Here is a 19,514-nt window from a genome sequence, read left to right as displayed (position 1 = left end):
GAGTTCAGCTAAAGTTCTTACAAAGCCATGTAACCATTATGAGACTAGAGCTCCATACCTGCGGCCCAGACAAAGGGGGAAGCAAAACAGTATCTGCTTATAAGGCTTCTTTCCTCAAGGTAACCAATCAGAAATGGGTTATGTATTTCCATGTTGTGCTGCTTTTTGAATGTGTGCTTCTATTAGGATTGTTCATGTTGCAGAAATGAGATTAGACCAGCTCTTTGTTGAAGGGAAAGGTTTATTGCGCAAGATTCAGCAAGATTCAGGCAGGATATTGATCATTCTCCTAAATACATATTCTTCCCGTGTCATGTATGCCTTGTACACATTAACCCTAGTGACAGGATATCTTGATTACCTTATGAGAATAGAATCTTTGGATTTTGGATTTTATTAGTATTTATAGGCCGCCCTTTTCCCTGAGGGGACTCAGGGCGGCTTACATAAAATAAGGAAGGGAGGGTACAGACAATAGACACAAACAATACATAGAAGTAAAATAGTAAGCAACATTCATTCATCATTCTGGTGGGGACAAATTAGCTTTATCCCCAGGCCTGACGGGCTAGCCAGGTCTTAAGGGCTGTGCGGAAGGTCTGGACGGTGGTGAGGGTACGAATCTCCACGGGGAGATCGTTCCAAAGGGTCGGAGCTACTACTGAAAAGGCTCTTATCAATTTTCTGCCTAGACCTAGTCAGGTAGATAAGGTATTCAATCCCCTGTGGAATGGATAAGGCTCGGGGCATTCTTGTCCGGCTTAACCTTACCTATATGTTGTTAACCCTTTACTGAGACGTCTAAGCCCTGTTATTTTCTGCAACAACGATGAATCACACCGTTCCAAATATTGCTGTTGGTTATTTTTTCCCAGAAGGGAACAAAAACAGTAGTGAAAATTACAGTTCTTTAAGCGCGTTCTGCACTACCTACTAAAGGAACCCTGCAATTCTCCCTTTATAACTGTCCCAGAAGAGAAGAAGAAGAAGCTGTAAAGTGGATTCCGTATTGTGGGTTAGGGTTGAAAGTCCTGCACTCGAAAACGTCGGTGCACGGTCTTCGTCAAGCACAACAGCCCCCTCTTCCAAAATTCAAGCCAGGTTTTGCATCGGACCTTCTCTGCCCGCCTCCAGCCCAGCTGATCCCGCCCTTTCTCTCGGTAGCAGAAGCCACAGATGGCGCTGCGCTGGAGCTGGGGGTTTCTTCGCTTGTGTCCCCTCCTCGTTTTTGGGGGTCTCGCCGCCGCCCAGGAGCCCTTCGAAGCCTTCCAGGCGGGCCACAGCTACTCCTCCCAGCCCGCCGCTGCTGTGGCGGCGCCTTTCAGACGGTGAGAGAAGCACAGCAAGCGCCGGGCCCGAGGGGCGCGTTTGCAGTCCGCCCGCACTTCCTTGAGTGCGAGGGGCCTGGGACATCCCTTGAGACGGAGGGAACCCAAGCCTCGTTCTTCGGCCGCTTCATTTTTTGCCGTGAAGAAGCCGGAAGGAGGGCTCCCAGCGTCCGTTTGTGAGGATGCGAGAGCGCGGCCGAGCTTGCTCCGGCTTGTGGCTTCTTGCCCTGCTTGGTGCCTTTAATTCTTCAGGGTCTGATCCGGTTCCCCTTTCAGCCTCTTTCTTCGCTAGTTCCTGACCATTTCCCCAATGGAAACTTTAACCACCTCTTCAAAAGTCACCGTTCTTTCTGTTTTGTTTAATGTTGTTAGTCTATTGAGGAAGTTTTAAAGAAATGGGATGAGATTCGCCTGCTTTCCATCTCCACATCTCATCCCCAGAATTGCCTCTGCCAATAATACCTGGGTTGGAGGCGTTTGTGCATAACAGTTAACTTAAAAGTATCTCCCAAGAAATACAGGGAGTCCTCGATTTACGACCACAGTTGAGCCCAAATTTTCTGTTCCTAAGTGAGACATTTGTTAAGTGAGTTTTGCCCCATTTTGCCACTTTTCTTACCACAGTTGTTAAGTGAATCACTGCAGTTGTTAAGTTAGTTACATAGTTGTTAAGTGAATCAGGCTTCCCCATTGACTTTGCTTACCAGAAGTACACAAAAGGTGATCTCAATATCTTAGGACACTGCAACCATCATAAATATGAGTCAATTGTCAAGCATCTGCATTATGATCATGTGACTATGGGGATGCTGCAATGGTTGTAAGTGTGAAAAAGGCTGAGGGAAGTACAAGGCCCTAACTTACTTTTATCAGTGCCATTATAACTTTGAATGGTCACTAAATGACCTGTTGTAACTCAAGGACTACCTGTATTAACATAGTAATTCTTACCTTATGTAATATAGACATACAGTGCATATTTAAAGGAGGTGGTTTATATGCTGTAGCTTGTACTGTATATCTCTACTGAAACTTACAGGGCAAGTACTGCAGGCACATAAAGATGACAAATTCCACACTCAGTTCATAATGCTGTTTATCTGTTTGGGTATCAAAATGTCTGGAAGCAAATAGTCAAGTTCTGGGAGCACCAAAAGCACCACAGAGAGCTTAAATACTTATGAAATCCAGGCTTATTGAGAGGAATAGAATACCTAGTGGTTTTGAACTAGCACTTTGCTGTAAAGTTGTAATCAGAGGAGATAGCAGGATTTGAGGGGGTGGGGTGGGAAGAGAAAGTACAAGCTATGTCTTTGATTTACGCCTAGTATAATCCCAAGGACAAGATAATTTAGAGTAACTGGATAAAACAGTAAATGACAAATGACTTTTAGCACGTTATATTTAAGAAGGGGCTCTTAAATCTTTGATGAGCATAGGTAAACACAGGAACAATGTTTCATTCAGTAGTGAAAATGGCATGTCACTATTTTCAGTACAAGATATTTACTGATTATACTATATATAGGACTATATCAATACCACACCAATAATGTTGTTTAAACCTTAGTTAGGATTATTGAATAGTCACAAAGCGTGAGATTTTAAATGACTGAAAAGAAAATAGTTTTTGTAAAGATTATGGACAAGGATAGGAGACATAGATTTAATTAGCTTGTTTTAATGCAGAATATCTCTATATCACAGCACACCCAGACAGTGACAATCCTTCTTGAGTATACACAAAAATTGTATATTAGGAGCTTTCTTAGCACTAAGAAGAAAAAAGCATGAAAGCATAAAAATAAATGTAGTGGTTTTTATATAACAATGGGGATTTATTTTTATATCATACAGTAGATGATAAAGAGAAGCCATCATAGAATGGCAAAGCAGCATGTCATAATATTCCATCATTCTTTTCAAAATGTCTGAATTCAGAATCCTTCCAAAATATAGTTGCTTAGCTTTTTTTCCTCTGCTTTAAAATTGAAATGATTATAAATCATGGTTTAACAGTAGTTTATTTGTAATATTATTTCTTTTCTCTAGGTATCTTTTGTATGATGTTAATCCACCTGAAGGTTTCAACCTACGTAGAGATGTATACATACGAATTGCATCTCTTCTGAAGACCTTATTGAAGACTGAAGCATGGGTGTTGGTTCTTCCTCCTTGGGGACGTCTTTATCATTGGCAAACTCATAAAATTCATCAAGTCCAAATTCCTTGGTCCAAATTTTTTGATGTGCCAAGCCTCAATGAAAACATACATGTTATTGAGTATGAACAATTTGTTGCAGGTAACATATGCTTTAGAAGCACCAATGATATGAAATCTTAGTGTAGTTTCATCTGGCTTTTTCTATGCATTAAGATAGATGAGCTGTATTAAGATACTATTTCAGCATTCAAACTCTATGCATATTTTTTAACTTTTTCAGTACAAATGTATGTATTCCCATTTGAAATGTTTTGGTATATATTTGCACTGTTGAAAAGCACAATGATTGCAGGCAAAGTTCATGAATTTAGTAGTTACAGGCTTGTTATTGTGGGCTTGTGGGGAGAGAGAGAATACAATTTTATTAACTTTTCAAATGCTTTGGAATTTTCTTCCTGATGCAAGCTATTTGGCTCTCCCCTTAAACATACATAAGTCCATTTCAAATTCTTCTATTAAAACCTCCATTCCAAAAAGTATAAGATAACTACTTTACAATCAGTGGTGCTACTTTGTATCTACTGGCTACAATGCATTATAATTGTACATCTATTATCTGTAGCGAGATATATGCTTATATTTGTGTACTGATTTATGTTGAATTGTTACTCAGAGTCAGGTGGTCCTTTTATTGATGAGATATATGTCCTACAAAATTATGCTGAAGGATGGAAAGAGGGGACATGGGAGGAGAAGATTGATGAGAGACCATGCATTGACCAACATATGTATTCAACAGACAAAGATAAATACTACAGGTATACTAATCTTTATATTGTTATATTAACATAATTTCTAGCTAAAAATTATTTCCAACCTTGTTTTCTGGGAAGGAGGGAAGTATTTTAGAAAAAAAGAGAAAAACATTTCAAAATTCAAAATCAAGCTCTTGGGCTAGGCAAGTCAAAATTCAAATGATACGTAGAATCTTTTTCCTTAGAAGAATGTATCACGGTGAAAGCATCAAAACTGAGAAGACTTCTTGTTCCAAAATCTCAGCCAACAGGGCCCAAAACCACAGAACAAGCAGAGCCACAGGAAGGGATGGGTATAGGCTATTGAGGTGTTAAAAGTCCTCATCTTATATTGATAGATAAATGGAAACAGCATTGTATAGGAGATATATTATCTAGGTAATAACTCCCTGCTGATAGCCAATGGTTGCAGCAGTTTACAGATTTTTATAATTTGTCAAGTCTTTTCCTAAGCAATTCACAATCCAAATCAAAGTTCAGTAATATGAAATTCCAGGTCTATGTATTGTCCCAAAAATGTATCTGAGAGCCCCCCACAGCACTCTTAATTTTATCATGGTAATTTAATTGCAAAATACAATTCCCTGTTATTTTGTGATATGAAACTTGAAACTATTAGCCTTAAAGCAGACTTAATACAGCTTTTAAAAATTCATTCCAAAAACTGAAAAGATAACATTTCACCCCAACTTAACAGACTCCTACTGAGCATCTATGTTCCACAAATTGCAGCCTTCTTTTTCCCCTATCCCTTGGCTTTTTACTTTTCTACCTTGTTCATTTGGAAGCCAAAACAGTTCTCGTGATCATATCAGAAAGCAAAATGAAAGTGATACTAGTTAATTATTTAAATTTGACTGTTTTTAATAAACAAATTTCTTCATATAACATCTTTCCTCAGTGTGGTCATCTTCCATTTAATTGCCTTAATGAATTAGAAAAAGGAAAAAAATAAATCCATGTGAAATGGGTAACAGCAGTTTTAACTACAAAAAGTTGGGGAAATGAAGAACAGGGGAAGATATGCAAAACTAAAGAAGAATATAGAAGAAATGTGGTTTGTGTGGTATGCTTCCTAAAAATAGGAACCAACTTCTCAGAGGATTCAAATTTGTACTGTTTTCAGAAAATGGGTAGTAATTTTTTTTTAAGTAAAAGTAGACTTTCCTGTTCTTCGTTGTTTTAATCTTTGTTTAAAACTCATACAATATTTTTCCTTTTAACTAACTTGTAATGCAGTTTTGTTTGTTTTTACCCATACTCACTATTATCTTCAACTGACTTATTGTAATCCATTATTAAAGAATTCTTAAACTTTTTATTTTAAGAAAATATTAAAATAGTACTTTATATTACAATTTTCACTGAATGTTTTTACTTCATGCCATAACATTCTAACAAGTTACTATTGAGTTATCAACTTATATTGAGTTATTATCAAGATTTATTTCAGATTTATTACTACTTTGTATTCATGAAACTATTAACTCTTCTTGTTCTTATAGGGGATGGTTCTGGGGTTATGAAGAAACTCGAGGCCTTAAAGTGGTTTGTTTATCTGTCCAAGGTTCTGCTTCTATTGTAGCCCCTTTGCTTTTGAATTTATCCAGCAGGTGAGACTTCCTGAATTAATTTTTTTATTCCACACAGTTGCCATATTATTTAGCTTAGAAGAAGAAAGTAGGGAATTTTATGTTTTCTCATGCATCAAACTTACTAATGTTGGCAGTATTTATTATCCCAAATTACAACTACTGTAAAGGGAAAAGAATATAAATCGTAAATTGAGGCTGGGGAGCATCTTTTGGATTTGTGAATCAATCTTATGGTTATAACAGAATAGCAGAGTTGGAAGGGACCTTGGAGGTCTTCTAGTCCAACCTCCTGCTCATACTCCACTTTCATACTTATTAAGAAAATGCCATGGATGCATCAATACTTGTGGAGCTCAAAGAGGAAAATTGTCTTAATGTATCTTTACCTTACTTAGTTTTTTTTTTCATTTTAATAGGTCAGTGATGTTAGACAGAGCTGAACATCTTCTTCATGATCATTATGGTGGCAAAGACTACTGGAATGTGAGAATCACATAATTTTATTTATATTGTGTGCATAATAATGGAGTAGTCACTTTTAATACACAATCTGTTAAATATTATTTTTATTTATGAAAACCAAATCCTTCCATTCTATGATTAGCTATGCATTAGCCTTAGCAGCTGCTTGTAATTAACCATATCTCAGTAGTAATAATTTAATTTTATTCTATAGCACATAAAAATACAAAATGTGCCCATCATTTTAAGGGATTCAGGAAATATCTGCTAAAATGTAATTGAAGTCCATTTAAGAAAATGTCTGTAGCATTTTGCATTCAGTGCATCTTTCATTTGTATCATAAGAACCCTGGTGGCGCAGGCTAACTGGTGGTGCAGGCTAACTCTGCCTACAGCTTGGAGTTCGATCCTGACAAGTTCAAGGTTTACTTAGCCTTCCATCCATCCAGGGTAGGTAAAATGAAGATCCAGATTGTTGATAGCAATAAACGGACACTGTAAACCACTCACAATGCTATAAAGCACTATGTGGTCATATATAACTCTAGGTAGTATTGCTATTGCTAATTAGAACCTTGTATTGTATAAACAGAAGATATGTACTACACCTGAATTTTTCTGTTTTTTTAAAATTGAATTCCTTTAAGCATTCCCATAAAAATTGAAGTGTTTCCACTGAAAAGAGATATTTTTTCCTTCATCAATTGTTAGAACTTCCCATTTGTCCAAATGTTCTACTGCAAGCTTCTTGTTTAAATTGTTCTTAGATTAATATATTTATTTGTAATTGCTAATGTAATGAACTGCAATTTAACACAGGCATGTCCAACCCATGATCTAAGGACCAAATGGTGCCCTGGACAGATAGTAATACAGCCCAGAAGATTGTAAACGTTTGACATTATTATGTGATTTATATACAATAATTATGTTACATATTTTATATGTAGCTCAGGACAATTCCTGTTCATTTGGTGTGGCCCAGGCAAGCCAAAATTTTGATCATCTATGATTTTTGACATAAAACCACTATTGTTTTTTTTAACCAACTCTGAAACTAACACTCTTATCAGCCTTACTGATAAAACAATTATTTCTTTCAGTTTCATTTTCCTGTAATTTTGTGTATTCTAGGAGACTTTTGTAATTATGCTGAAATAAATAAACTAGTTTTCAATAACATTTTTATGTCAAACAGACTCGTCGAAGTATGGTGTTCGCCAAACACCTCCGTGTGGTGGGAGACATGTTTAGAGCTAAATATTTAAATTCTTCTGATGAAAAGGACAGAACATGGTACTCTGAAGATTGGAGAAATATGAAGGTAATGTAATTAAGTAATTGGTTGGTTGGTTGGTTTATTGGATTTATATGCCACCCTTCTCCCAAGGACTCAGGGCAGTGTACAACATTAAAAAAAAACACATATTACAAAAGTTAAAAAAATTAAATAGAATATCCAAAACAAACCCAAATAAGATTAACAATAACATTTTTTTTAAAAAAAATTGATTAAAATTAATAATAATCAAAAATTTATTTTGTTCAGGCCAGGCTGGCTTGCTGGAAAAGCCAACTCTTTAGGGCGCATCGGAAGGACCGAAGGTCGGGGATTATACAAAGCCCCGGGGGTAGCTCATTCCACAGGGAAGGCTCTCCCCCTGGGGATCGCTAGCTGACACTGTCAGGCCAACTCTGTGGGATCGCACTGGACGGTGGGAGGCTACCGGTGGCAGTAGGTGGTCTCGCAGGTATCCTGGGCCTAAGCCATGGAGCGCTTTAAAGGTCATAATTAGTACCTTGAATCGCACCCGAAAGACAACTGGCAACCAGTGCAGGCCGCCTAAAAGGGGTATAACAAGGGAGCACCTAGGTGCCCCCATGATAACCCGCGCAGCCGCATTCTGGACCAGTTGAAGCCTCTGGGTGCTCTTCAAGGGCAGCCCCATGTAGAGAGTGTTACAGTAGTAATGTATAGATTTATTTTTAATTTAACTATTGCAGACCTTCATTTTTTTATGTTCATTGCAGTGGTGAGTTCCGGATCCCGGTGCAACGGGGCCAGGCGTCCAACACATGCAGGCACGCAGCGTGCACATACGTACTTACTGCCTGCTCCGCGACGCTCCAGCTGCTCAGTGGAGCGTCGCACATGCGCTGTACGCTCTGTGCGCATGAGCCCCAATCGGCTCAGGTAAAAAAGGTGGGCCCTCCGGAGCACTGTACCGGAACGGTACCTGGTGCTCCCAGCAGGCACCGGTACGTCCGTACCGGGGCATACCGGTCATATCCCTTCACTGGTTACTAAAATTCAGGTAGATGGCTTAAACTGTAAGATATAGAAAGTGAGCACTGGATTAATGTGTTATGGGTGAAGAATATACGAAATATTTCTTCTACTTGCTCCAAATTTTCTCACCACTTATATTTCTATATTTCAGTGATACAATACAGTAGATATTTAAAAAGAGATAATTAAGTCAAACTTAATTTAAAAATCATAATAAAATTCTGACAGGAATTATAGTTAAAAAGAGAGGCTCATAAATTAATCGCATGGCACGTTTTCATCCTGAATCGCCTACAACTTGAAGACTGTCCCAATTCAAGAGCAACAAGACTGACCATGTACATGGGTCAAATATTCTTTACTTATTTCTTCAATAATGAAAAGGAAATAAGTCCAATAGTTTTATTTATACCCTCAGTGATCGCATACCTCGATTTTCTATTGATGTATGGAGCTGGGATTTTTATAAGTAATATCTGATTAAAAAATAGCAATGACTCAACATGAATGTATTACTTACCAAAACATCATTCCTCTTGTCAAAGACATGCATTATCCCTTAAAGTGAATGGTACAATAAACAAAATGTGATGAACAGTCAGGGCAATCTCGGGTGCTCTGAGTTTTCCAACTGTAATGACCAAACATTAGTGGCATGCTTCCCTATCATTTTGAGATGAAAAGGGATGAAAAAATAGAGTTTTAAAATCTATTCCTTCCTATCCCAATTTCTTTGGGGGGGTGGGGGGGGGCACCACTGCATACAAATGGCCTGCAATTACTACTTAAAAAACGTTAATCCCAGTCATCAAATGCTGCCCATGCCTCCCACTCTTGTCCTTGGCTACATTAATGTAGGCTTTAATTTGTCTACCTACGATAACCAAATAAACTTTTCTTCTTTTCAAACAGGATATAAATTGCTAGGCTGCTGTGCATTTCATTTAAATCTTTAATTAATCCCAGAAGTTTATTATACATGATTCCTTTTCCTTTGGATGTTTATGCTCAGAAAAATAGCTCAAAAAAGAATTCCACTGTTTGAGAAAGATAGTTTATTTACTTGGTTTATTTAAAAAAAGGATCTGTCTTAAGGACATGTTATCATGAAATAGGAAAAACAGACTGCTATCAGTTCTGTGCAGTTATAATTACAACAAGGAAAGTAGAGAGTGTTTTACCTATTTAATAATATTTTAAACTTCTGAAATGAGGCTTATCCAATAATAGATGCTTAAAAATTATATTGTTTTAAAAAAATTATGGGGAAAGAGAGAAAGACTGAATGCTTCTTCTGTCTGAGGAAAGATTAGCTTGGCACAAGCAAGATTAAATAAAAGCAGCATTTAAAAGTAGAATGCAAAAATGCCATAACTTTCTCATGTCTGTGAAGACTTAAGTACCATTTTTCTATTTTCCTCAAGAAAGTAATAGAATTTTGTGATTATGTAAGCAGAGTCCTTTTTTAAAACACACTCTACTATATTTTTCAATGGCCAAATTTCTCTAGAAGCAAAAAAACATCCCTATGCCTGATAGATACTTGCAAGAAGGGTTCCTATAATGCTTACAAGAAGTCAGATAGACAGCCTTTATTCAAAAGATATCACTCTGTTGGTAAGAATTTCTTAACTTTGAGTAATGTGGCAGATACTGCTGGATTTACAAATGCAGAATTGTTGCAAAATCTGTATGGCTTTCAGCTCTGCAAATACATACATCTGCTGAAGGATTCATTTTTCTTTCAAAGGCAATATATTTAGGCCTGTTACCACTGAAGACTGTATATGAAAAACAGCATATATCTGAACACGTCCTAATCACACTTAACTGATAAGAGTATAGCTGGGTAGAAGTGCCTGCATTGCTGAAGAGTGGACAGCAATATCACTTGTGGTTTCTTACTAGCAACTGATAGTGACATTTTTACATTACCCTTACTTCTCACAATTGAAAGTGGTTTACATAATAAATAATATAATATATTATGTATACATAGGATTAAGTAGATGCATGTGCTGTAAGCACATAAAATCTTCAAGTATGAAATTTTTCTCCACGTAGATGAAGGATTTCTCTAATATGTATATTTATATATATATATATATATATATACATTTGGAAGCAATATGCAGAGTTTCCTAGTTGAAGCTATTGTTAAAAACTTGTATACAAACCCAGTATGTACACTGACAATTTATGAATATTGAAAGCTTTATCAAATACATCAAATTTATCCTTTAGGAGTGTTACAGAAAATATGTTCAAGAGTAGAGATATATTCTTACTGAATCAATGCCATTTTATTTCAGTTTCAGCATGTACTGGTTCTTATGTGCTAGGTAAAACTGGGCACAGCCATTGGTGGTCCATATCTTGGTGTTCATCTCAGACGAAAAGACTTCATCTGGGGTCACAGAAGTGATGTGCCCAGCATTCAGGGAGCAGTTAAGAAAATCCACAACCTCAAAAAGTTGTACAAGCTGGAGAAGGTTTTTGTAGCTACTGATGCCATCGTGCAGGGTATGTATTTTTCTCCCTAATTAGCAAAATATTTTTGATTATGTAACAAACAAAATCTGTTCATTTAGCATTATATTGTGCACATGAATCTGCACCAAAGTTAAAATCATTGCTAGACAAAATAATTTGCAAGATATATTTGAAAAGTTTTAGGTTTAATCCAAGTACAGGAGCATAAGAGACTACCATATCTACTGGGATATTGCACAAAAGGTCAATTCCTTTCCAGTACCTGTTGAACTTGAATTACAGGTAGTCCTTGGGTATGGATTGGGAATGGATTACTTAGTGATGGCATTCCCAGCATTCCCAGTTTCCTTTGTTAACTTTAGGGCTGCATGAGTTGAAAGTGAGAAGAGGCAGGAATCCCAGGCAAGCTGATCAGTGAATAAGAGCTGCGAGTGAGAGCTGCAGGCACATCAGTTATGGATAGATGCTGTGGAATGCAGACGGGTGCTGCAGACAGGAGCACAGAGTACTGATGGATGGATGTCCTCTATGGGCATCGGCAGGTGAAAAAGTAATGGGAGCAACATGCAACATCCTGCTGGTTTCTGGAAAGTTAGAAGGGAAGGTTTCAGATGGCAATCACATGCCCGCAGAATACTGCAACTGTCGTAATTGTAAGCCAGTTACCAAGTGCCCAAACTACGATCATATGACTGCAGGGCACTATAACAGCTGCAACTTGGTAGACCAGTCATAAGTCACCCTCGTTTAGTGCTGTCTTAATAAATGAGTGGTTGTAAACCAATAATTTGAAAAATCAACACTATAAAAATATATTATAGACTACGTAGAAAGAGAAGAAACAGCTAAAACTAATACCACAACAAAATTTACCTGGGTAAAATATTCTAAACACTGTATAAAACAGGTAGGTTATATAAAGCACATTAGTAGAAAGCCAATAAGAAAAATGTACTTGTTCATTTATATTACCAAATTTTAAAACCGCCCATCTCCCTCACAGAGGACTTCTGGGCGACGTACAAATAAAATAACAAAATATAAAAACAGTATATCAAATTTAAAAACTGGCAGGGATGATTCAACTTCAATGTTAAAAGTTACTTTAAAAATGTGGAGTGTGTTTTAGGGAGCTAACCAGGCTCATTGCTGTGTTTCTCTGTGAGCCCCAAGCAAGGCAGCAGAGCCATTTGTTTTCCAATTCTTTCTCAAAGGCCAGGACAGTGAGGGCCTGCCTTACCTCTTCCTGGATCCGTAACATACCTTCCCTGCTTGATCAGGTGAGACAGGCTGATGTAATGGGATGAAGATGATTTTATATGTAACATGGTCCCATGTTACATATAAACGTAGCCCTCAGTGAACCTGCTGTTAAACCGGTAGGGTCCTACCCCTGTGTCTGACTCACTCAGATGTGTTTTCCTACAATAAATGAATTTGATATAAAAACTTTTTATTCTGTAGAGCAGTGTTTTTCAACCTTTTTGTGCAAAGGCACACTTTTTTCATGAAAAAAATCACGAGGCACACCACCATTAGAAAATGTTAAAAAATTTAACTCTGTGCCTATATTGACTATATATAAAGTGTTTTTCCCACGGCACACCTTACACTATGTCACGGCACACTAGTGTGCCGCGGCACAGTGGTTGAAAAACACTGCTGTAGAGGAAGCATTCCATTTCTCCTGAAGATAACATGCAATGGAGTGAAAAGCAAATTTTAAATCAATAAAAGCTGCATAAGAAGAGGTTACAGAGGTTACAGACAGAGCGAAATACTTTTCCACCAAGTGTTGCAAGACTATACATTGGTCAGTCGCCAATCAGTTCTTTTTGAAATCAGAGTACTTTTCGACCAAAAGCTTATCCTGCTCCAACTGTTGTGAATCATCCATTGCCAGTATGAGGCATAAAACTTACTGATGGTTCTGAGCAAACATTGGCTTATAATTTGAAGGACCTTTTCTATTGCTTTTCTTATAGATAAGTACAGTAATTGCAACATTCCAATCTATGGGAATTTGCCCAATCTGATCAATAACTGTACAGTTGGTTGCTAATATAAAAGCTATCAGTCCACATTTCTCTTTATTATATCTAATGGAATCAGGTCACATCCAGGTGCCACTTCCAGGTTCAGTTTTAATATACTGTATATACTCGAGTATAAGCCTAGTTTTTCAGCCCACTTTTTGGGCTGAAAAAAGCCGCCTCGGCTTATACTCGAGTCAGTGAAAAATTTGCCCGAAATGGAGGAGAAAAAGGGGCGGGGCCATGCCGCTGGGTGACACTCGTGAATGGCCCAGTGCCCCTGTGAGTTTCCCCTCCCTCTGTGTCAGTTTGCCGCGCAGCGCGCACCGCACTATCCCCCCTCCTCACGTTCTAATGTAATGCAGGGCTGTCTTACGATTCCCCTTCCTCCCCCTCCTGCCGCTCTGCAACGATGTCCCACCTCCTCCTTGTTATAGCAAGCAGCCACATAGCGATGTCCCACCTCCTCTGGTACAGTGATCCAATGATAGGAATCACTGTGCCGTGTGTCATAGGAGGCGGGACATCGCTCCCGCGGCTGCACGGGACATCATCATCACAGCGGGACGTCAGCATCATGAGGTGAGTGAAGTATTTCATTGAATACACCGCTAGTTTACTGTTTTTCTTTGAAATAAATATTCAAAAACATTATTGGTATCTATTTTTATTTTTGAAATTTACCGGTAGCTGCTGCATTTCCCACCCTAGGCTTATACTCGAATCAATAACTTTTCCAGTTTTTTGTGGTAAAATTAGGTGCCTCGGCTTATATTCGGGTCGGCCTATACTCGAGTATATACGGTAAGTAGAGATAAGATGAAATTTGCCACTTGAAGAATGTTGATTGAGTGTATTTTTCCAGAGGTTGAAGAATTAAAAGCACTTCTTCCAGAGATGGTGAGATTTGAACCTACTTGGGAGGAAATGGAGCTCTACAAAGATGGAGGAATAGCAATTATTGACCAATGGATATGTGCACATGCCAGGTATTTTCCTCCCCCCACACCTCTCGCTCTCACACACTTGCCCCAGCTCCTGCCATCCTTGCAGTTAAAAACCCATGCAAGTTTGAGTAGATAAACAGGTACCACTTCAGTGGGAAGATAACAGCACTCCATGATATCATGCTGGCAACATGACCATAGAAAAGTTTTTGGAGAATGCTGGATCAATGTATTGCACCCTCCTCCCTAGAATTGGCAACAATTAGCTGGGTAAAATCCACAAGAGACTTCCTTACCTTATTCCTGGACTTTTATAGTGTTTTGTATACAGGTGAAACTCAAAAAATTACAATATTGTGCAAAAGTTCATTTATTTCAGTAATGCAACTTAAAAGGTGAAACTAATATATGAGATAAGACTCATTACATGCAAAGAAGATAGTTCACGCCGTGATTTGTCATAATTGTGATGATTATGGCGTACAGCTCATGAAAACCCCAAATCCACTATCTCAGAAAATTAGAATATTACATGCAATCAATAAAACAAGGATTGTACATAGAACAATATCGGACCTCTGAAAAGTATATGCATGCATATGTACTCAGTACTTGGTTTGGGCCCCTTTTGCAGCAATTACTGCCTCAATGTGGTGTGGCATGGAAGCTTTCAGCCTGTGGCACTGCTGAGGTGTTATGGAAGACCAGGATGCTTCAATAGCGGCCTTCAGCTCTTCTGCATTGTTCGGTCTCATGTCTCTCATCTTCTGATGAGAGCAACTTTTGCCAAAAGCACCAAAACCTGATTCAATGACAGTGGGATTACTGTGCTTGAATGGCCTCTTCATTCTTCCTCCATACTCTGGGTCCTTGGTTTCCAAATGAGATGTAAAAGTTGCTCTCATCAGAAAAGAGGACTTTGGACCACTGAGCAACAGGACCTTGGACCACTGTGCTCCATTAAGACCAGGTTCAACGCAGCCGTCTACCAGGAGATTTTGGAGCACTTCATGCTTCCTTCTGCAGACGAGCTTTATGGGATGCTGACTTCCATTTTCCAGCTGCCCACACTGCCAAAAGCACCAAAACCTCGTTCAATGACCCTGGGATTACTGTGGTTGATTGGCCAGCAAACGCGCCTGACCTGAACCCTATAGAGAATCTATGGGGCATTGCCAAGAGAAAGATGAGAGACATGAGACCAAAGAATGCAGAAGAGCTGAAGGCTGCTATTGAAGCATCCTGGTCTTCCATAACACCTCAACAGTGCCACAGGCTGATAGTTTCCATGCCACGCCGCATTGAGGCAGTAATTGCTGCAAAAGGGGTCCAAACCAAGTAGTGAATACACATGCATGCTTATACTTTTCAAAGGTCCAATATTGTTCTATGTACAAGCCTTGTTTTATTGATTGCATGTAATATTCTAATTTTCTGAGATGGTGGATTTGGGGTTTTCATGAGCTGTACACCATAATCATCACAATTATGACAAATCACAACTTGAACTATCTTGCTTCGCGTGTAATGAGTCTTATCTCATATATTAGTTTCACCTTTTAAGTTGCATTACTGAAATAAATGAACTTTTGCATGATATTCTAATTTTTTGAGTTTCACCTCTATAAGACTATAGATATACATTTGAAGACTACCCAGAAACAGTCCAGAATGTGGTGATCTTGGCGGTAGGTGATACATACTAATCACTGTACTTATATTTGCTTATTTCTACACTATCAGCTTTCCATAGGCTATTCAAAATGAGACTTCAGAAAGCATTTGAAGTAGGAATTGATACTTTTGGTTGTAGTGCTTTGATTCATTATGATTGGTCTATTTGCTTTATTTTTTTTTAACATGGCCACTTTATTATTTTGTATTGATAGATGTGTGGATAAATCTAAAACGTACTATATATTTGGCAAAACTGAATTATTTTATTATTTGCATAGCATTAATGGGGTTACCCTGAGATAAAATGAGTGGCCAATAAATTTTACAAATAAACTAATAATGGATTATAGAAAACTGATAGCAATTTTTTAGGAATATGTTTCTTTTTCCACTGATATTTTCTCTTCACAGATATTTTATAGGAACCTCAGTCTCAACATTTTCTTTCCGCATTCATGAAGAAAGAGAAATTCTGGGATTTGACCCCAAAACAACTTACAACAGATTTTGTGGAGATGATGAGAAAACCTGTGAACAGCCAACTCACTGGAAAATTGAATATTGATATATTCAGTCAGTGGTACTACAGCTGCCACTTTACCAAAGAAATTAAATAATTATTTTTATGGAAAGAAATTGGTTTTAAATGTTTCCTTTTTTTTCACTGTTTTTGGTGATAAATGTGAATGGTGCTGCTGTAGCTTACTTCTTAAACTATTTACAGTGGTCAGTATTATGGTTGTAATTCAAAAACACCCAAGATGTTCAATTTGCCTCTAATCAAACCTTCAAGTTGGACCAGTTCACTTGAATCTGTTACTTTGCTTCACCAGAAGATTCAGCAGAAGTGACTCTTAAAAGCCCTCAAATGGCATGGCAGCTTGGCTGGGCTGAACTTTTGGAAATAAAGATCTTTAAACACTTTGCAAAACAGCCAGAGTCAGTCATGGCTTTGATCAAAGCAAAAAATATTTCAAGGATTCATACATTTCTAGTTTTAACTCTTTAACTCAAAGTCACATGGATTTCTCCCATTTAAATCTGGTCAGATAATATATTCTAATGCAATTAAATTGTTTCTTAAAGATTTTTGCTGGATCTAATTTTGTTTACAAAAACAAAATATGTTAGATATAACTAAATGAAGTGTGTAAGAACTTGAAATTCCACTTGATTTGTGAACTGGGAAGAAGGTACAAGGTATATGTGGCTAAACAGAGGTTGGATGTCTTAGTCAAGTATTAAATTTAAATATTAAATTGGTCTAAATTGGTCTCTTATTTATGTCATCTGCCTCAAGTTAATTTACTACACTATGCCTTGCTATTCATATTTGTTTCAGAAAATCAAATGAAAACTTACCAGTTTATTATGAGTAACAGAATTGCTTCACCTTTATATAAAAAAGATACATTCTTGGATAAACTAGGCATCTTAGCTGGTATTATAAAAAATAAGGTTATGTCTTTTCATGCAAATTGCAGTTATCTGCATCCATTTTCTAATAATCTTGGCATTCTTTGTAATTTAGCACAAACAGAAAAAATATATTCGCAAGGCATAAATCGGTCAACTGGAGCACTAGAATGAAAGCAAAATAAGTTTATGGACATTCCTTATCTGGATTTGGGGGATTTATAATCTGTATTGTAGGCTAAGAACAGTTTTATCTTTCTAAAATATTTTATTTCTGCAGACATTTTACTATCAGGTAAGGTAATATCAGTGCAGGAAATATCTGCAGGGAAATAAGCTCGGAGTATATCAAGAACCCAACAGTTCAATCCTAAGTGACACATATTCTCTACTGTTCGAGTAAAATAGCAATATTTCACCCTCATACTTTTCATGACTTTACTTCTCCTTTGCTCACTGTTTCTCTTTTGTTAACTTGCTACTAACTACAGTAGCAGATAATTGTCTTTATCAGGTAGTTGTCAGTATTTAACATGTTTTGGAATCTTCTTTAAAAGCAATAAGCAAACAGTGTCTTAATAATGCTGGGTCTATCTGTAAACTACTTTTTCTCCTCTTTTCCAAACTTAAAATGTGCCATAAATGAACATTTGCCAATAATAAAATAGAGGTTTCCTAGTTATGAAAATCTGCACTTGCTCTATTTTTTCTTTCAGTTTTATTCTTGAAATACTACACTGAATGTTCATAAAAATTCAGAATTGCAGAAAAACCGTAGGAGCTGTATTCAGCCCTGCAATGACTGGGAGCAACTCTGAAATTAATGGAACCAATACTCCCCACCCCCTTTCCCCCCACCCCAGCCTTCTTTGGCTCTATAATGTCAAATTGTTTTAATCAGTCAGAGCCGACTTTAAACAATCAATCTGGTCTTTGCTTTCAAATTAGCACAATTAGAAATAAAGCAGAAAGGGGAAGATTAAGAGTCATATGCATTACATAGTTTAGTTTAGTTTAATAAAATTTGTATGCCACCCACTCCCATTGGGACTCTGGGCGGCTCACAGCAAAAATAAAAACATTTAAAAGATTTTTAAAAGATACAATTATTAAAATTAATACTTCATCCATTCAATCAAGTGGGGCTGGATATTAATCAACAGCCCCAGGCCTGCCAGAACAGCCAGGTCTTGGTCGCTTTACGGAAGGCCGGGAGAGTGGTTAGGGTCCGGATCTCTGCAGGTAGATCGTTCCACAGGGCTGGTGCAGCAACAGAGAAGGCCGTCCCCTGGGGGGCCGCCAGCCGGCATTGTCCGGTCGACGGCACCCGGAGGAGGCCCAACCTGTGCGATCTTATTGGTCGTTGGGAGGTGAATGGCAGGAGGCGGTCATATAGAACATAGAACATTTAATGATAAGCTGGTGTGTTCACTTGTTTCTATTTGTACTTCTTTCCAATGTAACATGGTCTACAATAAAAAGTTTCTTCATAAGTTTGCTGTCTTTCTGAATATTACAGATACAGTCTCTATAAAATCATAGTTTCATACAACTAAAATCTTAGTTTATAGGTTCTATTTGCCTCTCCATACATACAGCTATTTTAATTTTCTGGCATCAATATTAAATGTTTATAGTTAATAGCAACATTTGGAAGTGGGACCAGCTTACGATTTGAAACAAAGCTTCAGCTCTTTAATAAAGGTATTTTATGAATAGCTAATATGTGAAAAAATGTAGGTAGGTAAGGAAAGTTGGAAAATGGCATTATTATATAAAAGCATTTTTGCTATCTTTTTGCCCTCTTCCATGAAATACAGCTGAAGAAATTGCTTTTAAATAATTGCAGCTTCCCAATCATAGTTAAGAGAACAATTAATGCCATCAGACTGAAGTCGGCACATTTGCTTTCCGCAATTCCAATGCATGCAATATTCACTGTATTTGCTCCTCAAAATGAGATGCTCTACAAGAAACAAGTATTTGTAATTTCTCTGTATACAGATTCTCCACCTCTTTTGGATTCTATGCAAGACATTTTGCTAGATAGTCTTCATCTGCTGATTTACAGCACATGGCACATTTCCCAGGCTTTCCACATTGTTACATGGTGATATTATATCTGTGGCTAGCATGTTGGGTGTCTATATGTTTTCAGTAGCACTCTTTCTCGGTAATAAAAAATTAGCACCTTCCAGCAGTTTGCTGAGCAGATAACTATTTCTACAATCTACATAAATTTTGTCCTTGCCTTTGCTAAGTGCCTGATAATACTGGTTTGCTCAGTGCTCTGC

The 19,514-nt window shown here is 37.6% G+C and overlaps 1 protein-coding gene across 1 annotated transcript; it reads left to right on the top strand.

Annotated features, from left to right (window-relative positions):
• The first annotated feature begins 1,146 nt into the window (after positions 1–1,146).
• POFUT2 (protein O-fucosyltransferase 2) lies at positions 1,147–17,975 on the top strand. Its single transcript, XM_032212709.1, has 9 exons — positions 1,147–1,328; positions 3,381–3,631; positions 4,166–4,310; positions 5,813–5,920; positions 6,319–6,385; positions 7,563–7,688; positions 10,997–11,177; positions 14,046–14,169; positions 16,216–17,975. Exons 1-9 carry the CDS (start codon positions 1,177–1,179, stop codon positions 16,367–16,369), a joined length of 1,308 nt encoding a protein of 435 aa, XP_032068600.1. The 5' UTR covers positions 1,147–1,176; the 3' UTR covers positions 16,370–17,975.
• The last annotated feature ends 1,539 nt before the right edge of the window (positions 17,976–19,514 follow it).

The sequence above is a fragment of the Thamnophis elegans genome, chromosome 3 (assembly GCF_009769535.1).
Source record: "Thamnophis elegans isolate rThaEle1 chromosome 3, rThaEle1.pri, whole genome shotgun sequence".
Lineage (NCBI taxonomy): Eukaryota > Metazoa > Chordata > Lepidosauria > Squamata > Colubridae > Thamnophis > Thamnophis elegans.
This window is presented reverse-complemented; position numbering and strand designations above follow the sequence as displayed.